Here is a 19,861-nt window from a genome sequence, read left to right as displayed (position 1 = left end):
TAGACAGAACGTTAAGTACAAAGAGGGTGAGAAGGGAAAAGGCTTTATTTCTTTGGGAAAGAAAATGGATAGAGTCCAGTATGGCTGGTACATAGTAAGTAAAGGGAGAGAGTGAAATAGATGTAGAGATGGAAAGAGATAAAGTTGGAGACTTACGTAGTAGGTTGATCATGTAGGGCCCTAAAGGCCGATAAAAAGTTCATAATTCATTAGTGGGGGGACAGAGGGAGGAACCAAATATTAAAGTAAAAGTCTACTTCAATAAATACCACTACAAAAAAAGATTTTGCTTAACCATATTATTTCTATATTTATGGCTTGGAGTATAGAAGAGATTGTAGTAAACGCAACTGAAGTGACTAAGTTGGCTGGTAACTTCCCTGGAGCCCTGTATATACCACATTCTCTTCTTCTGATAACAGACTTTCCAAGTCCACTGGCCACAAAGATGAATTTGTGACAGGCTGAGCCAATCACAATAACCCATCACCCCCACCCCAACCCCACCCTCCCCCCAACCCCAAGGATATAAATCCAAACAGAGCCATAATCTTCTATCTCCAAAAGAAAGTGACTTTGTAATTTAAAAATCTTGCCACTGGGGGCTGGCCCCGTGGCTGAGTGGTTAAGTTCGCGCGCTCCGCTGCAGGCGGCCCAGTGTTTCGTTGGTTCGAATCCTGGGCGCGGACGTGGCACTGCTCATCAAACCACGCTGAGGCAGCGTCCCACATGCCACAACTAGAAGGACCCACAACGAAGAATATACAACTATGTACCAGGGGAGCTTTGGGGAGAAAAAGGGAAAAAAAAAAAAAAAAAAAAAAAAATCTTGCTACAAAGAAAACTCCAACCTGAGATGGATTCACTGGTAAATTCTATCAAACATTTAAGGAAGAAATAACACAAAGCCTGTACAAACTCTTTCAGCAAATAGAAAAGGAGACATTTCCCAACTCATTTAATGGGGCCAACATTATCCTTACACTAAAATCAAAGACATCTCAAGAAAACTAAAGATATTTTTCACAAGCATAATGCAAAAATCCTTAACAAAATAAATCCAGCATATACCAAAAGGAAAATAAATATATCATGATAAAGTGGGGTTTATTTTAGGAATCAAGATTGGTTTAATGTTTGAAAATAATCAATGTAATTCATCATATTCTAGCAATAAAGGAAAAAACCTGATCACCTTAATACGCGCAAAAAAGACAGGCAAAAATTCAATCTCATTCATAATAAAAACTTGTAGCAAGAGAGAGCCCAGAAGCAATAACACCTCACAGAGAATAAGCACACTTCGCACTCAGATCTTAGTTTCTGAACCACTCTCCAATACAAGGAACCAAGGCTGCTTGGAGAAGTGGTTGATTCCAGAGGTGAGGCAGGGAAAATACATGATGAAGCATGAACAATTTGCAGTGTGAGATTGTAAAGGAAGTGCTCAGAAAAGGATGGGGCACATCAAAGGACAGAAGCTAACCTGAAGGAGCTCTCAAAGGCCAAAGATGGAACAATCTGAACAACAAAATAATGATAATGCTGGATTATGACCCACAATATAAAATAAGTATCTATGAGTCTACACTGATAAATAAATAAAATAAATGGTGGAGAAGGGGCAGCTCCTCCTTACAGAATTCCAATTAATAAACATACAAGGACTGATGGAAATAGAAAATCACCAGCAAGCAAACACCACAGGAATAATTGGCGAAGTAAGATTCACTAATGGATGCTAAAATTAGTGGGAAAAGTTTGAGGAGAAACAGGGTATTTGCGTAGTCTCAAAGCATCTTCCCCTATATTTATTAATTACAATGGAAAATACAGTAATTTTACAGTGGAGACACCTGGTAGACACCACTTTAAGCAATCTAGGTTAACATTATTAATAATGAGACATATTGACATGATATATACCCTGATATGATGCTCCAAGAGGGCCCAATATAACTGTATGGTATTCTTGCCAAAATCGCATAAGGTCAGGATGATAACACTTTAGAGTATCAGTCAGTTATTTTTGTAGACTGTCCCTCCACTTGGGTTTGTCTGATGTTTTCTCATGACAAATTAAGATTAGGTAATTTTAACACAAATTGGAGGAAACTAAGGAGACATGATAAAGAAACACAATATAGAATCCTGAATTGGATCTTGGAACATAAAAAGAACATTAGTAGAAAAATTGGTGAATAAAGTCTGTAGTTTGGTTGATATTATTGTACTGATGTTGATTTGCTGATTTTGATAACTGTACTAAGGTTATGTAAGACATTAACATAAAGAAAGCTGGGTGAAGGGTATATGAGAATTCTCTGTACTATTTTTGTAATTTTTCTGTAAGTCTAAAATTATTTTAAAATAAAAAGCTAAAAAACCCAACCAACAAAAAAACTACTCTCAGCAAAAGAGAAAGAGAAAGGTTATTCCTCAACCTGATGAAGGGCATGTAAAAACACTCTGTTACCATCAAAGGATTAATGTTTCTCCCTAAAATACAAAACAAGGCAAGAATATTTGTACTAACCACTCCTATTCAGCATTGTATTGGAGGTCGTACCTAGTGCAATAAGGGAGGAAGGGAATAAAAGGAATGCAGATTGGAAAGGAAGAAATAAAACTATACTCTTAGATAACATACTTGTGTACACAGAAAATCTCAAAGGATTTACCAAGAAGCAATTACTACTAAGCAAACTTAGCAAGGTCATAGGATGAAAGGTTATACATAATAATCAATTATATTTCTATTTCAGAAAAAATTGTTTGAAAATTTAAAATTCCATTTACAATCATATCCCAAAACAGGAAATATTTAAAGATAAATTTAACATAATTTGTGCATGACCTGTATGTTGAAAACCATAAAAGGCTAGAAGAAATTAACTGAGACCTAAATAAATGGAAAAACATACCATGTTCCTGGATTGGAAGATTTGCTACTGTTAAGATGGCAATTCTCCCCAAATTGTTTTATAGATTCAGTGTGATCTCATTTAAAATCCCAGTGGTTTTTTTACAATCTGATTGTAAAATTTATATGGAAATGCAAAGGACCCAGAAGAGCCAAACAATTCTGAAAATACAGAACAAAGTTACAAGACTTGCATAACCTCATTTTAAGACTTACTATAAAGCTATAGTAATCAAAACAGTAAGCTATTGGGCCAGCCCCGGTGGTCTAGTGGTTAAGTTTGGCGGCCCGGGTTCAGATCCCGGGTGCAGACCTACACCACTGGTCAATGGCAATGCTGTGGTAGTGACCCACAAACAAAATAGAGGAAGATTGGCACAGATGTTAGCTCAGGGCAAATCTTCCTCAAACAAAAAGAGGAAGATGGGCAACAGATGTTAGCTCAGGGTGACTATTCCTCAGCAAACCCCGCACCCCCCCAAAAAAAACCCAGTAAGCTAAGGATGGACCTATATGCGTCAATGGAACAAAAGAGAGCTCAGAAATAAACCAACTGACATATGGTCAATTAAGTCTCAACAAAAGGTGCCAACATAACTCAATGGGGGAAAGGAGTCTTCAAAAATGGTGCTGAAACAACAGGATATCCATGGTAAACAAATGAATCTTGACCCTTAACTCACACCATACACAAAAATGAAGTCAAAATGCTAAAACCATTAAAACTTCTGGAAGAAAACAAAGGATAAAATATTTGCAACCTTAGAATAGGTCAAGATTCCTTAGGCTGAAAATAAATGAACCATAAAGAAAAAACTGATCAACTGGACTTCATCAAAATGTAAAGCCTCTGCTCTTTTGAAAGTCACCATTATGAAAATGAAAAGGCAAGTCACAGGCTCAAGAAAAATATTTGCAAAACCTCTATTTGACAAAGGACTTGAATAATAGTCTAGAAAGAACTCTTACAACTCAACAGTAAGAAGACAAACAGCCCAATTAAAAAATGGGCAAAAGATTTGAACAGACTCTTCACTAAAGAAGATATAGAAATGGCCAGTAAGCACTTGAAAGGATGCTTATCATAGTCATCAGAGAAAGGCAAATTAAAACCGCAATGAGATACCATTACACATCTATTAGAAGGGCTAAAATAGAAGGACTGACAATATCAAATGTTGACAAGGACTTAAAGCAAATGAAACTCTCAATATGGTACTGACGGGAATGCAAAAATAGTACAATCACTTTGGAAAACAGTTTGACAGTTCCCTATAAAGTGAAACGTACACTTACACCAACCAAACAACCCAACAATACAATTCCTAGGTATTTACTCAAGATAAATGAAAAACACACAGAATTTTGACCACAGAAAATTTTGTCTAATGTTCACAGCAGTTTTACTTGTAATAGCCCAAAACTAAACCCAAATATCCATCAGTAGGTGAATGGATAAACAAATCCATATATTGAGGTATATCATACAATGGAAATTATTAAGTTACAGAAAGGAATCAACTACTGATACAAAAAACAAACAGATGAATCTTAGTAACATTACGCTAAATGAAAGAAGTATATATTGTATGAATTCATTTATACGGAATTCTGGAAAAGGTATAACTAATCTATAGTGACAGAAAGCAAGTAAGCAGCTGCCTGGGACTGGGGAACAGAAACTGACTACAAAGAAACATAAAACTTTTTTGGGGTAATAGAAAATGTTCTATATCTTGACTTTGGTGAGCAGTTAAAAGTGTATACATTTGTTAAAACTCACTGAACTATAAACTTAAAATGGGTACATTTTTATTAAAAGTAAATTATACCTTGTATATTTGTGGAAAAAAAGGGCAGCCTTAGACTAATACCATATAACCTTTCAGTTCACCCCTCCATTACTTTCTCTTGCTTTACACGGGGCTGCCTTTTCAGGGCCATGAGTAAGGCCTGTAATCTGGGAGAGGATCTGCAGGTAGTCAATAAATGAGTAACATTTCTAATATATCCATATTGACATTTATCAGGAATGATACAGGTAAAAAAATTTTAAAAACAAAAAGAAAAGTATTTCGTAAGGTTCAAGTCTCACCTGTACCCCCAATTTTTCCATCTCTCTTTGGTAAACATCTACTCATCCTTCAAGACTCAAATCAAATGTTTTACTTCTATAAAGCCCATTCAGAAGCTTTAGCAGAGTTAATCACTCCTTTTAATGTGATCCTATAGTAGTATGCACAAACCTCTACATATATTAAAGTATATATTACTTTGAACTGTAATTACCTGTTAACATTTCTGTTCTGCCCCCACTCCCACTCTAGCTGAGCTCATTGAAGACAGGGCAGAATGACACTATGTTCTCTTCTCTTCTCTATCTATAACACCTAGTACAATGCTTTCCATGTCAATAGATGCTCAACAAATGCTTGTTAAAACAATCAAAACTGATACAAACAATTTATATGCATTTAATAAATGCAAAGAAACAGATGGAATGCAACTGGAATTTGAGAACTCCCATCTAAAAATAATGAAGGTTATGAATAAATAAACCAGTCACTCTACTAATAAAAATCTAATGAGTAGGGGCTGGCCCCGTGGCCGAGTGGTTAAGTTCCCGCGCTCCGCTGCAGGCGGCCCAGTGTTTCGTTGGTTCGAATCCTGGGCGCGGACATGGCACTGCTCATCAGACCACGCTGAGGCAGCGTCCCACATGCCACAACTAGAAGAACCCACAACAAACAATACACAACTATGTACCGGGGGGCTTTGGGGAGAAAAAGGAAAAAATAAAATCTTAAAAAAAAAAAAAAAATCTAATGAGTAATAAATGAAGAGAATAATTTAAAAACACACTCTGAGTTTTAACAGATGATCAGGGTTAGCTGACATTCATCTATTCCCACACGCCATTTTGACATTGACGGGCCCCAGAGGGCTGGGGCCTCTGCTACCTCGCTCCAGGTACACAATTCTAGTATACTAGTCTACTTTTCCACTCTAATGCCGCTATGGGCAAGAATGGCTCGAGGTAGAGAATTGGTCTACTATGTGTCAGGCAATGTACTAGGGTAAACTTCATATACTTCATCTCTAATCATTGCGACACTCTGCAAAATAAGGCTGATTTTTCCCATTTACAAGACAGTAGAGAGTCAGAGGGTTTAAGATCCTTGCCCCAAAACACATAGTTCACATCAGGATTTGAATTCAGTTCTGTCTGGCTTCAAAGTATATGCCCTATCCATTGTACCAACTCAAGGAATAAATCCGTTAAGATATCTTAGGCAAGACAAAAGTGGCAAATTAATGAGAGGAAAAAATTTTAAAAATTGTTTTAACTCTAGAAACCAAGAAGTCAATTATTTATATGTTCTTATGATGTGATGCAATTAAGTTGAATTATATTTAGGAACTGATAAATTATAGTAATATTTTAAATATCTCAACCACTTTGAGACACTGCCAATGGTATTTTTAAAATGTCATGGATTTTTAAGCTGATATGCTTAATATATCCAGTTTGCAAATCCAGTTGGGCCACTTTGCGACATGCCCACAAATCAGAGTACTTCCATGAAAAAAAACATAGTATAGATGAAATTCCTCAGCTTAACTTCTTAGCTGGTGCTATATAATTTCAAATTTGTCCCTCTTTCTTCAACTCTTGCATTAGTTTTATTATTCTTGGCAATAAAATAATCTCACCAATTGCTTTCCTATAAATTTGTGAATGAAAAAGTACAATTTCTCCTTGCCAGGTCTTCTTTTTAGTTGCCATCTCTGGAGAGGAGGAAGCGTTGCTATGATGTGTGTCAAAGACAAATAATTGGACTAAGATGAGAGGGTAGATGGCAAATAAGTTTCATCTTGTGGACTAATTCCAACTAATTTCTGTCTAGAGCACTGTATGTAAAGGATTCTGAGGCTGCATCTGGAGGCACTCAGGAAGGAAACAAAGAAAAAGTAGTTAAGAAAAGTAAGTGGAGAACTAGCAAATTTCAGAGTTACAGTAGCCTAGGTTTTCAAGGAGGGAAGAGATTAACAGTATCAAATGATGTAGAGCAAACAATTTGAAGAATGAGAAACGTCTATTAGATGTGACATTGAGGGGCCACTGATGTCCCTAATGACAACATGTTCAGTAGAGTTGAGAGGGAAGAAGTGAATAGGCTAAGGAGGAAATGAGTACTGACACAAAGATAGAAAAGAGTACTTATAAATTAGAGAGACAAAGCCAGTATATAGGATGACTGAAGACTAGAATATTTGATGTAGCAGATAAGGATAGAGATAAAAGCCAGATGGACGTATTGACCTTTCTAGGAAAAATACGACATCCTCTAAAAACTCTAGGAAAGGCGTAAAGAAGGATACTTCAGCAGGTAAATTTGTAGGAAAGAGCAAAAAGTTAAAAATTTCTAAGAAGTAGGAGGTAAGAACCTGTGTTTTAGGTGAAGGGACAGGAGAGTCAGAAGAGAAAAGAGAAAGTTTTGGTAGAGAATGAGAGAGAGAACTAAACACAGTTAAGCAAGCAAAAGGTATCGAGCAATGCTGAATACTCAGATGAGGCTGGAAATAGTGAATTTAAAACAGGGTTAATCTGTACGTGGTGTGCTTTTTGTCTAGCCTTCAGACATAGAAGAACAGTAGACTGTGGATTGGGTTGGCATTTTCCAGGGGTACAGCAGAAACACAGGAAAGGCCAAATACTGGAAGTATTTCACTTAATCAACCATGAGATCTAGGCTAGCTACGGTAGGAGGAGAGGCTATAAGAAGGAAAACATAAGAGATAAGCTAGTGAGGCTGTAGACAAGCTTGGAAGGATAAAGTGTGTTGGACATAGTGAGACGTCAGAGTTGAAGATTTCTGAGGTGGTATAATTACAGATGAGAAGATGAAGCTGGCAGCCCTGGTAAAAGGTGGCTAATTTTCACCGGGAGGAGAGGACCACTGACACTAAAGAAGGCCGGGAAGAGGCTAAGCTCTTTCTATTTGCGTACACTTATTTCCTAATCCAACTTTCTCACCACTGCTGAAAATCTCTGAAATCCGTCAGCTTCATTAAGGTAAATATGGAAGACACGCTTTTATTCAAAATGCTGCTAGGGAAAAAGCACAAATGCTTGGTCTGATACTGACTGTATGACTTTGAGCAAATCATAGCATCTTAAGGCTTCAGGTAATTCAGTCTGTCTACCCTCTATTTCTTAACTTCCCATCTATAAAAACAGCAATAATACAATCAGCTCTACATCCTTTAAAAATAAATATATAGATAGACAAGATCATAAAAGCAAAAGTTCTTGAAGGGGGAAAAAAAGAACTTTAACATCTGTTTAAAACTAACTAACTCAGATACTTCTTCAAAAAGGAAAATATAAGGGAGCAATGAAAGAGAATAATTATATAAAGGCAACCAAAGAGCTCATAGGAATCTATCTACAGTCCAGTGAAAAACAAATAGCTACAACCTCGACACAACTCAAAGTCAGCATTTTCTTCTGACTGACATACTGAGACAGACTCAGGGAAAGACAAGTCAAAAATGAAAGCTACCTTATCCACCACACAGGAAGAGAAATTACTGTCTTCCATAAGATAAACTGTTATAAGCTAACGACATTAATTTTTAGACAAAAAGAGTATTAAGGGGAGCTGGTAAAAACAATTCATTACGAAGTCATTTTTTTTTTTTTAGTTTGGCATTCGTTTATAAAAACTGTTTTACTCTTTTTTCAAAGCAAAAATATGTACTTTAGAAATAAGTTGTAGTAATTTATGTTAACATGAAAAAACAGTATTTTATGAAGAATCAACTAAGAAATGCTTCTAGCCATAAAAAGTCCAACCTTATAGCACAAAATCAAACCCGTTATCTGAGTTATTGAGTATTAAAAAATCCTTTATCCTTGAAAGATCAAAATAAAACGTACCCTAGCAGCAAATCTGGCCAATTAATTACAAATGGGCTTGATAAAATATTTAATCCCTTGTTGTCCATATCACTCATAGGTTAATTTAACTATTACTTCTTTATGCTTCTTTTGTTTGGCTGTTTAACCTACATTTTCTCTAATGAAAATGTATTCCTTATATAAAAAAAAACTATTGCCTGAGAATTTTTGCCTATCTTTATGGCATGAATCAAAAATAAAAATAGCAGTGTTAGTAGGGGCATTGGGGAGTTTTTATATATGCTACTAACAGAACTCTCAACTAGCAAATCTTTAGCGGGAAATTTGACAATATACCAAAAGCCTTAAAAATGAACATATTCTTTAATCCTACAATTCCAATTTTAGGAGTTTATCATAAGGAAATAATTACGGATACATGCAAAGACTTCAATATGTGTAACAGTAAAAACTGGAAATAATTTAAAAGGTGAACATTAGGGAAATGGTTACATGAATTGCAGTTTATCTGCATTATGGAATACATACACCATTAAAAATTAAAAGAACTACTTAAAAACAAACAAAAAATTATCAAATAACATGGGAAAAGGCTCAATTACTGAGTAAAAAAATAGTTACAGAATCTGTACTAATGAGTGATTTAAGTTGAGTTTTTGTGTTGTTGAATTATTAGCACTTTCTAAAAGAAGTACTACAAAGAATACTCATAGCTTTTATATTAAAAAAAGTTATTCTAAAAAAAAATCTTGCCAATTCTTCCTTAAAGCACTTGGCATATTAAATACAGAAATAACACTGAAAAAACAGAGAAAGTTTTTCATATTATTTTGTACACACATTTGTCCATAATTTTATATTATCTTATTACTTAACAGGTATTTGTAACTTATACATAAGATTGATGTTTTCAAAAATGCATTTGGAAGATCTGTGTTCTAATATTGACAGCAATGACGAAGCCCTCGCTTTTAGTCTCAACAATTTCCCTAATTCATCAAAAGCTCATAGTCCACTCTACTTTAAATTTTATCCTGCTTCACTTTCTCTCTGTATAGAATGAGCACATACAAACTTCTTCACAAGAATGTTCAAAGGAATTTGCATAAAGTATATCATATACCATACATCATATATATATACTAAAGTATATATTTGTCTCAGAAACAAAAATGGAAAATACCTTTTGATTGCCAATCCTCTCATCATTTTTATAACCCTAAACAAATTACTTAAGCTGTGTGCCTCTTAAATTGTTGTATTTTTTTCTATAAATAAATAAACTCCTTAAGGGTTTTCTTTGAATTACTAAAATAATCCCAAAACTGCAAATTTTTATATAAAATTTATAGTAAACGATGTGTTCTCAAATAATATAGGATATTAATTTATGTAATTACTCTGGTAGACTCTTTTCAGCATCAAAATCATTCTTTACAGAGTAAACTACTGCATTTCTAACTGTTTAATTTCTTTTTGAAGTAATATAAAAACAGTGATGCAATCTAATGTTTATTCTATGCTTCTTGAGTTATCTTACCTCCTAAATTATTCTGTATCTCAAGAATATATTAACATAGTTTTGGATGTAACGCAAAATTCTTTTATGGTAGTCTTTATCAAACACAAACAGAACTACCAAAGCCATGAATAACCACAAACTAAACATACTTTAGGAAAGACTGCCCCCTTGTGCCAATCAATAATATTCAACAGATTAAGAAAGAAGGCTAAAAGCTATTTCCGACACTAGAAGTACTCAGACTTCTAAAAAAGTCTTGATCATTCCATGTTCTAAATTCAACAGCTTATATTTAAAGTGGTGATCTTTAAAGAAAAATAAATTGAACAGTACATTAAGCACATAGGGATATGACTAATTTATGACATTCAGTAGCAAATACCAGCATAATTCACAACATTTAACTATCATGGATACTAGCTGCTCAAGAGCTTAGAGGCTGAGCTCACAGAGGTGAGTAATTTTCTGATCCTTCACTTCTACAACAAAATACAGAGAAAATAATTACAGAAACCAGTACATTTCAGAGCAAAAATAGATGAAGCAGGGATCGACTATGGTGACTTGTTTTAAAATATAGCTCATCCAAGTTTTTAGGCGTTTTCTTCTGAAATCTTGGGAAGCTGCTTTTCTTTGGATTTGACGTATGGCCAAGTACCCTTTATAAAGCTTCTTGACATACGTCAGTTGGTATCAGGCCATTCAAACATAAGTCATTATCACTATTATTACTATTATTATTACTAATAACTACAGTAGTGGACAAAAGTATTAGAACAATAGACTTGCTAAGGAAAAGAAACGTTAAGGCAATAAAAGACAGGTTACAATTAATTGTGAATGCAGACTTCGAATTTTCAACAGCGTAATATCTTTGCTAATTATGATTGGAACAGCTGCAATTCCATTTCTACCAAATAGCGTCTTTAGAAGAATTAAATGAATTCGCATTGATAAAGCACTTACATAAGTAAATGAATTAATAAGTATGGAAAACTACATAGTGTGCATACATTCAACAATACCTACTTTCGAAGATGGTCATGTTCTTTCAAAAATAGTTCAGTTCTTCTGTTGTTTACTCCAGACCCACTTTTATATGACCTAGATCAAAACAGAGAAAACTTATGAACATTTTTGCCAGATACGACATAGTTTTGAATGAACAATTAAAGTGTATAATCCTTTTCATCTCCTTCTAAAAATGACACCTGTTATAAATAAATATGAATGCCTCTCTCATGTAGGCCTAAGAGGTTATTATTTTTCACTAAAATAATCTAACATTCTTAAACAAACAAAAACGTTACTTTTCCTTTCTTTATTATCTCCTCTATCTTTATTTTCTTCAAGCGGAAGTAAAACTTTGGACCGATTACTACACAGCACATGGGGTGGGGAAGCTACTGAAACAGAATGTTTTCCTTCACAACAGTACATGCAGTCCATCAACTGAAGCCTAAGGAGCACTACAATGAAGCTAAAGATCTGCCAATTTCGGCATACTTAAGAATTTCTATCTTGGTCTTAAGTGCATTAAAATTTAAAAGAAAATGCTTTTTATCATTTCTATCAACACTTTCATGCTTCTGTTGTTACTTACAATAAAGTATCAAGAACAAAATAAAAAATTCAAGTAACTGCACATATACTGCAATAAGATAAAAGAGGGTCATGCTGCTAAAAATGAACTACGAAATGGCTGAGAGGCAGTGCTCATGTGCAAAGCACAGTGGGAAAGAAAGCACCAGAAAAAGCAGCAAGATACAATCAAGAACACACTGGACTTGGAAGACTGATGATTTGCATTTAAATCCATACTCCATCATTTATTAGCCAGTTACCCTTTGACAAGTCTCCTAATACCTAGTTTCATAAAATAGGACTAATGATTTCTATCTATACCAAAAGATATGAAGTCAAAAAGAGATAATATATGGAAAGGTGGCGTGTAATTACAAAAACGTTTAAAACATCGGGGCTGGCCCCACGGCCAAGTGGTTAAGTTCACGTGCTCTGCTTTGGCGGCCTAGGGTTTCAACGGTTCAGATCTTGGGCGCGGACCTAGCATCGCGCTCACCAAGCCATGCTGAGGCAGGAGCCCACATAGCACAACTAGAAGGACCTACAACTAAAATATACCACTGTAGGGGGCTAGCCCCATGGGTCGAGTGGTTAAGTTCTCACGCTCCGCTGCAGTGGCCCAGGGTTTTGCTGGTTTGGATCCTGGGCAAGGACATGGCACCGCTCATCAAGCCATGCTGAGGCGGCATCCCACACGCCATAACTAGAAGGAGCCACAACTAACAATATACAACTATGTACCGGGTGGCTTTAGGGGAAAAAGGAAAAAAAAATAAAACCTTTAAAATATACTACTATGTACTAGGGGGCTTTGGGGAGAAAGAAAAAAAAAGATTGGCAACATGTTGTTAGCTCAGGAGCCAATCTTAAAAAAAAAACTTCAAAACATCAGTTATTACTACTACATATCATCTCACTAATCATATTCTGCCTCATATTACATTAATTTGAGTATGTGCCTTACTCCTCTTTAGCACGTAGATTATAAACCCCTAGAACGTCAAGTTGGTCTTTTCATTTCTACCCTCTACTGTGACTGACACAGTCTTATTCATGGCTGGTAATCAAGAAATAATTTAATGAATGGATGAACAAGTTTCTTTTATGATCATCTTTCAGAAAGCAAGTTATCACAGCGGGCTGTATGCTAATGTTTCCCACAAACTGTGGGGGAGCTAAATGCCTGCACATTAAAGGCCGTCCCCTAAACTGGTTCTCAATGCATTCCTTAAGACATATATAAATAGACTGTACAGCAATTAAACAAAAGACTTACAAGTTCCTGAGAACTAAAAATATTAGAAAATTTCTAATTATGGCAAAAATGTTTATTTTTTTACTCCTATATGTTAAACAAAGGACATACGACTAAACACAAATAAAACAGAGACAAACAACAAAAATTTATTTTCCAAGATAATTTCTAGAGGAGGAAATGACCTTTGGTGGCTGGATAATCCTGGGTTACAGTTTTGAACAAAAATTTTGAATGCAATGAATATTAAATTATTTCTGCTGCAAAGCTGTCTTACTGTTACAATAAAATAAAGGAGGCCCATGAAAATGTTCCTCAGAGTACACAGGATATATATCAGTTTATGACATGGTAATGTATCTAACAGTTTATGAAACATAAGTATCATAGTTAACTTATGAAACACAAGTATCATAAACTTATCACAAGTGAGACAACGACCAGCATCAACAGATGGTCCAAAAGTGGGAAAGTCTGCAGCTTTAATTAGCTGCCCAACGGATTTCACCTTATCAGTCATGTTCAGTTGTGAAAAAAATTTCAAAAATGTGTATGAAATGCTAGAATATATTATTGAAGGTGAGGTAAAGGTATGGAATAAAAGGACAAATCTTTAAAATTATGGATTGAGATCAGCATGAAAATGTTGGGAGTCCTCAAATAATTTGGCCTAAGGCTATGAGTTTGTATAAAATCTGGAAAAAACAGTTATTTCTGATTCAAGGGAAGTAAAGGCTACTTTGATAGCTACCTGAATACATAATTTTGGGGGCAAGGGAGAGGGTAGGGGATAGGTGGTAATCAGGAAGGGAAACACGGAGAGCTTCAATCATCGGTAATGTTATAATTCTTAAGGTGGGTGGTAGGAGATCAGAGAAAAACTCATGAAGATATCATCTAAGCTGGACTTTGAATTAAGACAGGAAAGTCAAGGTTGGCAGGAGTCAGTGATAAAACTAGGGAAAGTTGGAAATGAAACCAGCAAAGTAGATTAGGACCATACTGTAGCAGCAATGTTTAAAAATAGTGAAATGGGAATGAGAAAGCTGGAAATCTAAATCCTGGTTCTGTTACTCAATTTGCTGTTAATCATGGATATACTCTAAATCCAAATCTGAACAAATACCCAACAAAATAATATAAAAGGTAACTTACTCAATGTCTTTTCGTACTGATCCCAAGAGATTCTCCCTTTCCCGTATTGCCATGAAGTTTGCTTTGGTTTTATGGAATTCATGTGTATAATCCTGCAATAAATCAACATCCAGTCGCAACATGAGTTAATTATATATTTTTATCTCATTGAGGCAGTTATTCATTGTCATCCTTTTAGAAATTTCTGCCAAAAAACTTCTATTTAAGAAATAAAATTGCCAAGAAATAAAAACAACATTATAATCATTTTCCTGAAGAGTAACCAACTGCTTTCAAATGAAAACAATTTGGTGCTAGGGTAATGGTGCCACTAAATCATTCTTCTTCAATGTTCTAGTACGGGGCAGAATTGTGAAGAAAAAAATAACTCTAAGATAAAATGACTTCAAATATCCTAGGATAAAATTGAGCGGCTCTTTCTACTCATTAGCGTACCCAATGGGGCTTATTTTCAAATTTCATCCTTTTGGAATTCCCAAAGAAATTTAATTCCTAAATCAACCAAAGGAAGAACAGAACCAAGAGAACTGTAAACAAAATAATCTTTAAATATTTTCCTTTCTTTTTCTATTATCATATTTTAAGATATTAAGGAATATTCATTACTTTTTTAATTCAGAGAAGTATATATAAAGAAGATGAAAATCATAATCCCATCTTCCAGTGAGCCCATATTGACACTTTAAAAACAAAAATAAGGGGCCGGCCCCATGGCCGAGTGATTAAATTCATGCACTCCACTGTGGCGAACCAGGGCTTTGCCTGTTTGGATCCTGGGTGCGGACATGGCACCGCTCATCAAGCCATGCTGAGGCGGCATCCCACCTGTCACAACTGGAAGGAACTACAACTAAAAATATGCAACTATGTACCAGGGGGCTTTGGGGAGAAAAAGGAAAAATAAAATCTTAAAAAAATAAAAATAAAAAAAGTAATACACGAATATAGGGAGAACACTAAAAGAGCACCAAAAGGAATAAAAGAACCGTCCCGCTCCATAGTTCATAACATTATCATCATTTTCTTTCACGAAATGTTTTTGTATATACAAGCTTATCTATTATTTCTTTCATTTATGCTAAAGAAATCATACCGTATTCTGCTGTATACCTCAATTTTTCAAGTTCATAAAATATCAAGTAATCTTTTCATATTAGCAAATAGAAATCTATATTCTTTTAATAGCTATATAGAATTCTATCTTATGAGTCTATTATAATTTAATAAATTCCCTACTGATAAATATTTTAGTTGCTTTCATTTTTTTCTGGTAAAAAATGCTGCAAGAAACATTCTTTTATACATATTTTATTGAACTCTTTCTTTTCAAAGAGTATTTAGAGTAAATGCCTAGCAGAACACCTGGATCAAAGAATCTTACATTTAGATTTTGATAGCACTAAGCTGCCTTCTATAAAGACTGCATCAATTCATGTTCCCAGCAAATGGATGAGTGCCCACTTTTCTACACTTTTGCCAATAACAGGTCACAAATGTTTCAATATTTGCTAATCTGACAGATGAAAAATCATGTCGCATTTTGATTTGTCTAATTTTATTTGGGAACGTGGCTGAACATCTTTTTATGGTTTTGGCCAGTGATTTTCTGTAAACAACAAGTTCACATCCTTTGCCCATTTTCCTATTAGGTTGCCTTTTTCTTATTTCTATTATTTCTTTGTATATTAAAAAAATTAGTCATTTGTTATAGTTCCTGGTATTAGATTTTGCATACAAAGTCCTTCAATACCTAAACTGTATAATTTCATCATGATTTATTCTGAACTTTTATGATTTCTTTTTCTATACGTAGATCTTTAATCCATTTGGAATTTACTCTGGATGGGAAGAATGAGATAGACATTGAGGTTTGTTTTTTTCCCCCAATAATTAGCCGATTGTTACAGCTCTATTTACTTTATAATCCCTCTTCTTCCCACTGATTTAAAATACTACCTTTATCAGAAACTAAATCTCTATGCATATTTGTTCTATATATGAACTCCATTCTGTTCTATTGGTCTACTTTTTCTCTAGAATCAAACTATCTTAATTATCCTAGATTCTTAACAGGTTTTAACATCTGGTAGAACTAGGCATCCTTTACTACCTATCTTCATTTTCACATATTTTTTCTTAGTTATTCTTGAATTTTAGTGTCATTTTACCAACTAAAAAAAAAAATGAAACAAAGAAACAAACAAAAACCCTGTTATTTCCATTGGGATAGCAATCAATTCACAGGTTGATTTAGAGAGGTGTCTTCCCACCCAAACGCAGAGTAAATCTTTTATGTTTCTCAGTAGAGTTTTATATATACGAGTCCTATACATTCTTTTATTTTTTTCTTCTCCCCAAAGCCCCCTAGTACATAGCTGTATATTCTAGTTGTAGGTCCTTCTAGTTCTGCTATGTGGGACGCCGCCTCAGCACGGCTTGATGAGCAGTGCTAGGTCCGCGCCCAGGATCCGAACCAGTGAAACCCTGGGCCACTGAAGCAGAGTGCATGAACTTAAACACTTGGCCACTGGGCCAGCTCCCTATATACATTCTTATTACATTTATAGATAAGGGTTTTATAGTTTCTTCCTCTGTATTTCCTAACAGGTTATTGTTTGTATGTAGAAAAACTACTTGCCCTTATATATTAATTTTGTAATCCACCATCTTACTGAATTTGTTTCTACTTTTGTGGGAGTTAGTTTTCTTATTGTATTGGATATATAATCTTATCACTGCCACATAATACAAATTTTGTCTCTTCCTTTCCAAAATTTATATCTTGTTTCTTTTCACTGCCTAATTGCTCCACCAAGAACTTCCAAAACAATATTAAACATCTGTGGTGATTGTGGATACCCTTGTCTTGTTTTTTTCTTCAATGGAAGTGCTTTTAGTGCTTTATTTTTAAACATGATGCTAGCTTTTAATCTGATATACACATTTTTACATCAGATAAATAAAGTATCCTTCTATTCCTATTTTCGACAAGAGTTTTGAAAATTAGAAATGGTTGCTGAATTTTTTCAATATTAAAAATATTTGTCCTTCTAGTTGTACTACTATATTTTTAACACCCCCATATGTAAATCTTTAAGAGCTTATTTCATTTTATTGGTACACTTTTAATATTTTCTCAAATAATATACTAAATAAATACAGCAAATTACTCCTCTTCCATGTTATCTTCAAAGCCTGACAAAAGTATACTTGAAACCACCGTATTATCGCCTATACATGACCAATGGCTATTTCACCATTACAGTTAGCTATGAGGTCTCTCACGGTAGAAGTATATTTATCTACTGACAAATATTATTCAATTCTACCAGGCAAAAGCAAGAGCTAGTAGACATTTTCAGAATTTCACAACACCAAAGGAAAGAAAGCAAAACAAGACAAATTTCTATAGCACGACATTTATCCTCAGAAGATTTTTCCCTTCGCTCTCTTAAATACATGTATATACATTCCATACAGGGATTAAAAAGAAAGAGACTTCTATGATAACAAAAATCTCAAGCCCAATATATTACCTGCAATATGTCTCTATGTCGCTGTAATGTATGCATCAGTGCTGCATTCAAGGAGGGGACACCCGCACTGTTGGTATATTCTGCCATTTTATCATTTACTCCTGTGAGCTAAAAAGAAGAAGAAAGAAAATGAAAACCAATAAATATATTTTAGAAAGCACTATAAAGAGTTAAAAGTCAATTATCTGCCTGTATGTCCTTTTGGATAACAGCAAAAAACAAACAAAAAAAACAAGAAGTAGACAGTAGGCAAGGTCAGTATTTCCCCCAAATAATCCATAAAGGCAAAAATAACATCCACAGGATCTGGGAATGGCTGTCATCAAAATTCAAGTGCCTAGGGAGGCACACATCTTGAATGAAAGGGTGATTTCAATAAACAGGTCTGTATTAATATAATCCAGTATCATAACAAGTATACAGTTATTAGCAAAAAGAGTTATTTAACAGAAAGTGCTTACCCTTGCCAAAAGCTGCTCAATTTCAATTGCCATTGTTTCAAACATTCTGTCTTGGCTTGATCCATTTAAAAGAGGTGTTGTGTCAGAGCTAAAGAGAAGTTCAAATAAAGAGAATCTATTACTTAAACCTAATCCTTTAAAAAATAATTAAAATAATAAGGTAATTATTCTTAAAGAGGTCAAATGGAACCCCTGAGATCCGTTTCTTAAGAAGCTATAATTTTTATAGCAGTTTTCCTATAAAGATCATACATGTCCTAAATATTAAGTTCAGTATAAAATATGATTGAGTGTAAGATTTTCCCAAGCTTTAATACATCTAATCTTAATAATGTAAAGCAATTCCAAATGCTTGTTTACTGTCCCAAATGAAAGTAACTTAAGCTATGGCAGTGCCCAATTAAATGCTGACTCTAAAAGAACAAATCATGTGAAATAAAGCCATGGAAGTATGCAGTACAGCATATAAGAGGAACCATAAAATGTACTATGAATTTTGTTATGAGATTTGTGAGGAATAATCTTTTAAATTTTTACCCCAAAACAATTATGGTCCCTTAGACCTTAAATTAAGTTCTCTCTTCTTTCTTTGACTCTTACCAAGAAGAAATAAAATTGAGATTTAAATAATCTACAGACTGGATAACTAGTTATTAAATAAGCAAGAACTGGCTTCAAGTCTAACATAGACAGCAATGTCCAGCAGAGAAATTTTAGTACCAACACTCTACATTTCCATTTATATTGTCCATTTGTTCCCACTGTTTTGTAAAAATGTGTTGAAATGTCTTAAACCTGAAAAGTGAGTCACAAATCTAACTTTTTACAAGTGAAATTTATGTTTGACAGATTCAAATTCTAAAACTGCACATCCTGAAAGTTTCTTTTGACTCTTAAGTCAACGACTAACTTTCATTAGCTTTCCAAGTGGTCCATACATGAGCAGCTCAATACAGATCTTAATTATACTGATACAGATAAATGCTCAAGCAATGACTATGTCTCCAGTCTCACTGAAGACTTTGTCCTGCCCGGTGACAGTGCTTGGGTGTGGCAAATTAAAAAACTAAATCATCAGTTTAACATCAAAAAGTGCCTTAGCTACTACTATTTCTCTTCTCATATACACCTCCACACCAATAGTAACAAGCAGTGAAATAGCCAAAAAGTAGCTAAAATGGAGAATTTTTATTTTAAGATGTTCAATTAGGCCCAGATTTTTATTTCTTCTCGAAATAATTCAATGTGTTTGCCTTAAAACAGATATCAAAATAGCTAGCTCTTTAGTACGTGTCAGAGTGAACCCAAGGTTCTGCTGTTGTCTCTTAGGATGTGCCCAGGCAAAAATGCTCTATATCCTACTAATACCTCCCTACCCTAAGATCCTTCCCTCCAAGATATATGAAAAAGAACAATGGGCCAACAAATGCAAACTCCATGAGGAGGGAAACTGTCTATGTCTTATTCTCAGATACATGCCTAGCACCTAAAATGGCGCC

General features: G+C 34.6%; 1 protein-coding gene across 4 annotated transcripts in view; it reads right to left on the bottom strand.

The window, feature by feature from the left end:
* The window catches only part of GOSR1 (golgi SNAP receptor complex member 1), a 52,380-nt gene that overhangs the window by 26,954 nt on the left and 5,565 nt on the right, over nt 1–19,861 (bottom strand). For all 4 annotated transcript variants that reach the window (XM_008526830.2, XM_008526831.2, XM_070562839.1 and 1 more), the window contains exons 3-6: nt 18,363–18,450; nt 17,902–18,009; nt 14,366–14,457; nt 11,401–11,475 (exon numbers count right to left, since the gene is read on the bottom strand). In XM_008526830.2, coding sequence (XP_008525052.1) covers nt 11,401–11,475; nt 14,366–14,457; nt 17,902–18,009; nt 18,363–18,450 — 363 coding nt within the window. The remainder of the gene's footprint in view (nt 1–11,400; nt 11,476–14,365; nt 14,458–17,901; nt 18,010–18,362; nt 18,451–19,861) is intronic.

This window comes from Equus przewalskii, chromosome 10 (genome assembly GCF_037783145.1).
Source record: "Equus przewalskii isolate Varuska chromosome 10, EquPr2, whole genome shotgun sequence".
Classification (NCBI taxonomy): domain Eukaryota; kingdom Metazoa; phylum Chordata; class Mammalia; order Perissodactyla; family Equidae; genus Equus; species Equus przewalskii.
This window is presented reverse-complemented; position numbering and strand designations above follow the sequence as displayed.